This window comes from Dipteris shenzhenensis, chromosome 8 (genome assembly GCF_047967505.1).
Source record: "Dipteris shenzhenensis isolate YYH24624 ecotype China chromosome 8, Dip_SZ_1.0, whole genome shotgun sequence".
Taxonomy (NCBI): domain Eukaryota; kingdom Viridiplantae; phylum Streptophyta; class Polypodiopsida; order Gleicheniales; family Dipteridaceae; genus Dipteris; species Dipteris shenzhenensis.
The window spans coordinates 8,142,986-8,151,913 of NC_141603.1; the positions used below are offsets into that span (position 1 = coordinate 8,142,986).

Here is an 8,928-nt window from a genome sequence, read left to right on the forward strand (position 1 = left end):
GTCTGCTACCACTAAAGTTGCCAAATTTGGTAGGGACTCCACCAGCACCATCAAATGCTCTACCAATGGAGGGAAGGATGGGTCTATGTTCATTTGGAGGCCCCAAGAAGTAGCATCACCAAGAATCGGGTAACATGGTGTGTCGTGTCCATGTGCTCCATTGTGAAGCCATGGTACCAAGGGAAAAGTTACACTAGATGCGTTGTCACAGCGTACAGGAGAGATTAGATGGATGTGAAAGGTGGTCACAGGCTATAGGAGAGCTCAGATGGATGTGAAAGACTCCTCTTACATAGATGGTGACCTCTTGAATGTGGTCTCCTTCTATTGTCAAGCTCGCCTGGATTGACTCTCTCATTTGTCTCGTTGTGGGAGTGAGGCCCACTATTTTACCCACAATTGGCTTGTCTTGAAGTGATTGGAATGTATGCTACACTTGTTGCTTGTCGGTTGGATAAAGGATATCTAAAAGGCTGTGGGATTAGAAGGTGCTTCCATTTAAGCCCTTCTAGCCAGATAAGTGTCACCACCAAGCTTACTTCCTCCACGGCTTACAAGCTAGTTAACCCGAAGCTATGCGGACAGAAAACGAGGGGTTGAAAAAAGGAAAAAGAAGAAAGAATAAAGGAGGACAATCAGGAAACAATGTTGAAGGATGACAAAGCACATGACAATATAAAAGAAAGGCCTTTGGATAGCTGCTGACACAGGAATGTGTGGATCTCTTCCAGCTGATGCCGGTCCAAAAGGGATTGAGGTAGAGATTGGAGGGGTTGCAGCATCCCCTACCACCAATCACATGACAATATAAAAGGAAGGCCTTTGGATAGCTGTTGACACATGAATGTGTGGATCTCTTCCAGCTGATGCCGGTCCAAAAGGGACCGAGGTAGAGATTGGAGGGGTTGCAGCATCCCCTACCACCAATCAAGTAATAAAGCACCTTCAGAGATGCCTTTGAGCATCTTGAGATGGAGACTAAAACCAGTGGTTCTTCTTTAAGGCACGAGGGTGCACAAGGTCCACGAGCTACTAGGCGGCCTGCAGCACACTACTAAGTCTCCCACGGCGGTGCCTGGAGGCTCCATGGCATTGACAAAGTAGGTCGGCTTGCTTTGGCGGTGCCTATGCAATAGCATGGTGGATGGGAGGGTTGAGAGACCAGGTGGTAGCGCCAAGAGACCACAAGGGGGGTAGAGAAGAAACAGAAGGAGCGGGGGAAGAAGTGATGCGGAGAAGAGGAGGAGGAAGAAGGGTGTGAGGGGGAAGAAGATGGCGTGAGGAGGAAGTGGGGGGGAGGAGGTTGTGCAAGAAGGATGGTGGGGGAGGAAGTGGGGGAGAGGAGGTTGTGCAAGAAGGATGGCGGAGGAGAAGGGAAATGTCAAGGGAGGCAGAGGATGAGGGGGAAGGCAAGCGGGTCAAGGGGGCAGCTTCATGAGCAGGGCAATAGCTACGACAGACCAGCTCTGGCTTTACAAAAGTTATGCTTCTTCTTAGAGGAAAAAGAAAGGGATACTAGAGGTAAAGTAGAGTATAACTCGAGGGAAAGTGGAGGAAAATATAGGAAAATAATAGCTTAGAAAGCATGAACTTTGAAAAGAAAGAAAGGAAAGAGACATACATACCTTGAAAGAAAGGGAGCAAGAGGTATGCTACAAGACTTGGAGGTGGAGAGGATGGAGGAGTGGGAGGTGGGGAGGGAGATTTGTTTGTACGGATGGAAAACAAAGTCAAATGGTGGAGGGAAAAATGGGCAAAACAAGTGAAATAGAGTGTGAGGCATCACGGGAGAGAAAAGCACGAGCAAATTTGGGTTTTTTTAATATGTTGGTATATATCGACAGAAATAGGGTTTGGCATCGGTGCACACCGATGGATAGGGGGTTTGGCAACATACCAACAGAAATAGGTTCAGAAGTTGGTATATATGGAAGAAATTGGGAACTTTTCTAGAATTCATGGATTCTTGGGAATGATTTCTAAATGTATTGGGTCCTTACTTCATTTTGAGTTGTGGTTTTGGAGGTGTGCCACATATGAGACATGATGCATGCCCAACGATGCAAATGGTGTAGAAAATAAGAAAATATGCATGTTCAACCATGCAAATGATATTGGATGACATGATACTTTGCAAGTGCCTTAAAGTGAATAATATTAAGGCATGTGCAAATTATCATACCCATACAACAAATAATAAGATTAAGGATTGTGCAAAGTATGGTATATATGGAAGAAATAGGGAACTTTTCTAGAATTCATGGATTCTTGGGAATGATTTCTAAATGTATTGGGTCTTTACTTCGTTTTGAGTTGTGGTTTTGGAGAGGTGCCACATATGAGACATGATGCATGCCCAACGATGCAAATGGTGTAGAAAATAAGAAAATATGCATGTTCAACCATGCAAATGATATTGGATGACATGATACTTTGCATGGGCCTTAAAGTGAATAATATTAAGGCATGTGCAAATTATCATACCCATACAACAAATAATAAGATTAAGGATTGTGCAAAGTATCACACCCATCCAACAAAGGACCATGCGATAGGACTCACATATACGACGTGGTTGAGAATAAGAAAAATATTCATGTTTAACCATGCGAATGGTATCGTATAGGCATGATACTTTGCATACAAATTAAAGTAAATAATATAAAGGTGTGTGCAAAGTATCATACCCATTGGAAAAAGGCAGTGACGGGAGGAAGTAGATGCTTATTTTTTGATATGAGATGCAGTGGAACACAAGAAAATAAGCATGCCCAACCATGCAAATGGTAACAAAATTCTAAATTTGTATGGTTGAATATATTCTAGTCTTACAAAGGTATCTTCTTTAATTAGGCTTTAACATTGGTCATACCTGCATTTGTCCTTTTAATGACCTCAGCTTTTGTACAAGCCTAAGGTTTGCCCTGCAAAATACCAATCTTTGTAATAGTCGTGCGCTCAATCAATTTAATATTTGTACGCATGAGTGAGTAAGCACTCAAGATCCTCTCACAAGCTCCTGCAGAGCAATCCTCCTGTGCACAAATCGACCAAGTATTTACTATTTTACAACGAATCAAGGGGCAAGCCTCTAAGGCTCAGGCCATATTGTGATACCACATGAGCTCAATGGCAAATGCCAAATGCTCACCTGGTAAAGGATGTGGAGTGCAAAGGCCCGGAGTGCTGTGGCCATATGTCTCGCACTCCCCAATGTGCATTGGACTGCTCCTTATCAAATTTCTTTAGCAGTTAAAGGTACAAGCTTCTTTATCACGTAATATAAATATTAGCATTCCATAATCCGCATACCACACCAACAGAGAGGATTCCCTGGCCTCTGACATCCAAATCCCTTTCTCCTCCCATCTGGCTTTTTTGGCACCTTGGGCCGAGGGGCGGAGCTGGCTGTCTGCGATGCCTCCTCCGGGGCTGCGGAGGGGGGTGCAGGGGAGGGGGCTATAAACAGTGAGGAAAAAGGCTTAGCGTTACAAGTGTTAATAGACACACAGTATTCCACCTATCAAAATTCTCCGGTTCAATTATCCCTCGAGCTAGCTGATGGAGGAGAAAGAAACACAATTTGGCTGCTGCTTCATTTTTGTTTTTGAGCTTCTTGACTGTTCCATGATCTGTACAGGAAAGTTACTGGAAATGCTTGTTCCTTCTGGTCTGCATAAAGTTTAATAATGAAGTTGCTAATACAATGTGTGGTCTGCATAAAGTTCTCTTTACATTTCACTCGAGAAGAATGCAGTTGCAATTCATTGTGGTCTACTTAAAGTTCTCTTTACGTTTAACTCAAGAAGAACACAGCTGCTAATTCATTGTGGTCTGCATCAAGCTCTCTTTACATTTATTTCAAGAAGAATGCAGGCTAACTCAGTGTGGTCTGGGTTTAGTGACAAGTAATGGAACTGAGTGTGGCCAGCCATGAAAGTTTGTTACACTGAAAGTTGTAGAAGTGGTTTCCCTGACATTTGTTACAGCTATTTCATGCCATTCTCTGAAAGTTTCCCTGCATTTGTTGATTTCACCTTTCATCCCGACAGATTGTCACCTTTTCCTTTTCGGATATCTTCTGTGAAGTTACCCAACTGGCATCGAATTCTTTATGTTATGTTGAACTTGGTTGCATGCAGAATCCAGATTGGTGAAATATTCTAACCTCGATTTTGCCATTGAGTCTAGGAATTCTTTTATTCATAAATGGCAGCACATGCTGAACAGCATGCACTTACTGATTAGAGCATCCACAGAGGCTTGACAATTTTGAGGGTTTATTGCTTGCAACAGAACACGGTTCTGTACAGAAGCAGTGGCTCAATGATGTAGCACTACTGGTGCTTCTGCAACACTGGCGGGTCAAGTAGTTCTTCAAAGTTAGGAAACAAGTTTCTTGGATTTCATCAATGGCTGATTCAAAGGATGAGGAAAGAGATGAGGAATGGTTTAAGGAGATCTATGGGAAGGAATATACTGGGCCTCCTAGGCCTGCCAATGAACCACCCGCTCGTGAGAACAACAATGTGAAAAAAAGACCAATCGCAGAGGCAAACTCAAGCGCTGTTGAATCTGATGAGGATGATGAGCCTCGTGATCCTAATGCAGTTCCCACTGACTTTACCAGTAGAGAAGCCAAAGTATGGGAGGCCAAGGCTAAAGCCGTAGAGAGAAACTGGAAGAAAAAAAAAGAAGAGGAGCTCATTTGTCGTATTTGTGGCGAGTATGGCCATTTTTCCCAGGTATGTTTAAAATTTTCAGGTAACTCTCTGATCCTTGCTGGCTGCTTCTCCATTGTTCTGGGTTCAATGTGGTGGCGTAAGGATGAGTGCTATGGCTTCCAGGTGCATTTGGAAGTACTGGTCTACCTTCACATGTGCATCCATCAAATGCAATTTCTGCCATTTGAGAAGGGAATCCTGGAAACTCATCTGCTGTGTCGTAGAAGAGACATATTCAATTACCTATTAGAAGAGTCGTAGACACACTTAGTTCACTTCTGTGAAACCAGATTTTAATTGCAGTGGCCTTGCTTTTCAACCTTCATGAATCATTAATTGTAGATATAGTTGGCTGCTATTCCTTCAGTTATAATTTGTAAGGATCACCGACCATTTTCCTTCTTGAGAGATCTCATTTGTGATTGTTTCCTCTTTCTCTTAGATCATCATGATTTGAAACTTGCACCTTTCTCTTTGTTTGGGGGGGGGAAGTTGCAACTACATTGTTCATTCATAAATATTTTGTTCACAAGGGCATAGCCAATCGTCCAAATTCGCTTGTAATAAATCTGCAGTACTGTCAGGTCTTGTTGATACAACCTGCCCTCCCCCCTGGCACACCCACCCAAACCCTAGTGGAGTTCTCAAATAGCCCTTTTTGCAATAATCTGGACTAGTACTCTGGGTTTATTGGGATTAGGTTTTTCTGGGATCGGAACCAGTGGCAAAGGAACAGCAAAGGTGGAAGAAAGGAACATGAAAATTTGAACGGACAATATGCAGTTATATCCATAGAGAATGAGTTATGATGATGGATCATGGACTGATATGGTTTCCACCTCATGGAATGCATGTACTATGCACAATGGGTATGTTTTGACCCTGTAGGTTGTTGCACAATTACAGAATTCTAAGCTTGGCTGAGGATGTCTATACTAACTGGAAGAGAATCAGGCTTTTGCTAAGCAACAATTTTGAGGAGAAGGTCAAGTACCTTTTTAAACTTTATGAAATAGCTCTTGCACAATGACGACCCGATTCTAAGCATCGACGGAGTTTTCAAAATAAAGAAAATGCTCAAAATTTGTACCAGACCTGATCTTTTGTTTGCGACTGTTGATAGTGATATAACTATGACCTTAGTTTATTTTCCTTATAAACCATGGAAGTAGGCTGTTATGAGCTCAATGCTTCATTTGCATTTACTAGCACGAATGGATTGATCTGGTCTAATTGGAGACGAGTTCTATGATAGTACTCAAACAAGGATGCTTATGTATTCACAATGCTCATAACATAATATTGGAGCTGTCTTGCTCAAGTGGAAGATATGATTGTATGTGCCTCCAACAAGAATTGTGAAGTGTGTCAAAGTCTTCAAGGACTTGAGATATCCATTCAGGACCACTGGTTTAATGCTTATGTGTCTGCTTTTTAAAAAGATTCTCTAGTTGAGGCTTCCTACATAATATTGAGATAAAATTTCCACACTAATAGCATAATAAAGTTGTGCCAGACTTCTTTTAGCCCACTTGAGAAACTAAATAAGGATCTTTACATAATGTGTTCCATTAAAATGTTGTGTGTGTTTGACAGGGTTGCCCTACAACATTGGGAGGTAACCGTAAACAAGGTGAGATAATAGAGAGAATTCCTGTAAAAGACAAGCGCCTAAAGCCAAGAATCATAGGAACAGGTGGTGCAACTATACAGGGAATTGAAAAGGACACAGGATGCCGCCTGAGACTAGAGGACAACTTGACAGCAGGAAATGGATCTTTTTTTGTCCGAATTTCTGGCAACAACCGGATTATGGTTGGAAAGGCTGTAGAGGCTGTGCAGAAAGTCTTGGATCAGGTGCAGGATGATCGGAAGCCTCAAAATTCTCGCAGGCCACAAGGTTCTCACAACCGTGGCTCTAACATGAATCCTTTGATAGCTGCACAAATGCAGCACATTGCGAATCAGAGAATGCAACACAACCCAAATATGCCCCCATACCCTGGACAACCTGATGGTCCATTTGGTGAAGATCAGCACAGTATGGAGCAGATTGCAAGGCGCCAGTGGGAAGTTGGCAATCAGAATGGGTCCTTCCCGATGGGTTCTTATGGGCTGAAAGGAGGTGAGATGTTCTATGGCATCTGTGAGAAGCCAAGGCCTTTCTGATATAACTCTTGTTTCAGTCAGCGTATTATGACTTGATTACATCCTAGGCTTTTGTGTAATTTTTGTTTGGTTTCGTGTGAATAAAGGCTCTCATTACATGGCTCAGAATCAAGATGGTAGAGCAAACCAAGAGAAGGGGGCTGGGAATTCCAAGGACCAAGATCATGCACCTGAAATGGAGTCAGGTTATGAGCAGCAGTCCATGCCGCAAACACTGGAAGCTCTTGAACACAGATTTGTCCAGGAGACAATGGAGCTTACAAAGGAGCTGAATGATGCAGAGGACAAGGAGAATGCTAGGCATCGCGAGGTTCTGACTGCTCTTTGTTATGTAATAAGTTTGCTGATTCACTTTAGACTTTGTAAGGCTTGCCTTCCCATTGCGCTGCCTTATAACTTCATCATGACAGCTTTCTTTTTTAGTGAGCTGATGAGTGCTTTAGCTAGCCACGGCTGTAGTATGTGTATCTATGGGCTTGAAAGATCAAGTCATCACTTTCTTTTCCTTTTTTGCTATTCTTTCATCAGAGTGCTAAAGCTTGAATCTGACACTTCTCTTCTTAATGGTCAAGCGCATAAGAGACATTCAAGAGCAGTACCAGCAAAAGATGGTAACTCTCAGAGCTCAACAGGCTAAGCACAGGGAAGAGTTCTTACGGCATGAGGCTCAGCTCAGACAGCATCAATACCAACAGCAAGCAGGATCAAACTACTACAATTACAACATAGGTGGGCCTGGGCCTGGCTTTAACGGTGGTGCACATGATGTGCTTGGCCATGGTATGGGTTCAGCCGAGAGAAATGAAGGATTTGGAGGCTATTCATATAAGGGTGAATCAGGGTATTACAACTCATCCCATCCTTTCAGCAGGAATCCTGGATATGATGCTGGTATGCTGCATCCAGGAAATCAAGCCTACGATTCAGGTCCATATCGTTATTGAGTTATGATTGTCGGGGACTGTTGTGTTATGAAATGAGAAGGCTGTGTGCTGAAAGAATTCCCCCATCTAGTTAGGAGATGTGTTAGGAGTGTCGTGGATGGCTTTCGTACCATTTATGCCTCTCGTTCTTATGATACTGCAGTTTTGGAAGTGGATGAATGTTAACTTTTACCAGCGTAAAGGTTTCATGTTCCTTGAAATTTTCATTTCAAATCATCGCCCTGAAGGTATCTTAGTTATATTTGAAGGATGCAAGATATGAGGGATTATTTGAGATTTCTATGCTGAAGCTTGTTTTAAATTAAAACCTGTACCTCTGCGAGTCTACAGCAAATGTCAATTTGCTGTCTTTCGTAAATGATCAGGACGTCGCAGCAGCTCCACAGCTGCCTCTTTTTAGCTTTCTATGTTTGAAGTTATCTTTTGTTCTCTGCTCCTTGTTAATATCTCAGAGGGGATCCGGGCTATTTTTTCTGATCATCATGTCTCAGTGCTCTGTACGGTGGTGTGTTGACATGAGCTGCAGCTTGAATGATGGTCAGGAATAGCGTGTTAGAAGATGATTCATTGGGTCAAGTTACCATTTTTATAAAAGAATGTCTGAACTTTCTTGGGATGTGAAGAACTTGTATGGAATTGTTGAACAGATAATAATTGAGGAATGAAATTTTGATTTGTAGAGCTAGTTTCGTATTCATGAAATCTTTGCTCTTTGGTTAAAAAGCTTGTGCAACCAGGTTATTGTGTCTTGATTCAGTGATTGGCAGACCTGAATCTTTGAAACATTGGAACGTTAAGGCCCTTTGCTGCACTGAAGAGTTTCAATGGACTTGTGTTAAAGAGAGTTTATTAATGTCTACGAAAGAGACAGGTTCTATGAGACCAAAAAGAAAACAAATACAATGAACCCCGAGGGTGGAGCCATTAAAATGGGCTCCTCTACTGAAGGTTGATGCCTGTAATGAGAAATAAAAGTAGTAACATCGCGCTATCGCTGCCTGAGAAACCCACTAAGGGGGAGCAAGGAGAATCCCTTGGTCTTCCATGTGTGTGTGTTTGTGAGACATATCTTATGTAATATGTAAGTGAAA

General features: G+C 42.4%; 1 protein-coding gene across 2 annotated transcripts in view; it reads left to right on the forward strand.

Moving 5' to 3' along the window:
• Positions 1–8,113, forward strand: part of LOC147899052 (uncharacterized) — a 32,223-nt gene extending 24,110 nt beyond the window's left edge. Inside the window, exons 2-6 of one of the 2 annotated variants that reach the window (XR_015541409.1) lie at positions 4,297–4,745; positions 6,321–6,849; positions 6,980–7,203; positions 7,466–7,943; positions 7,989–8,113. Coding sequence is in view for 1 of the 2 variants with exons in the window: in XM_087377986.1 (XP_087234112.1) it covers positions 4,413–4,745; positions 6,321–6,849; positions 6,980–7,203; positions 7,466–7,837 (1,458 nt within the window). In the remaining variant the exon portion in view is untranslated. Of the gene's footprint in view, positions 1–4,296; positions 4,746–6,320; positions 6,850–6,979; positions 7,204–7,465 lie in introns of both variants that reach the window. The other variant, XM_087377986.1, reaches the window with a different exon arrangement.
• The last annotated feature ends 815 nt before the right edge of the window (positions 8,114–8,928 follow it).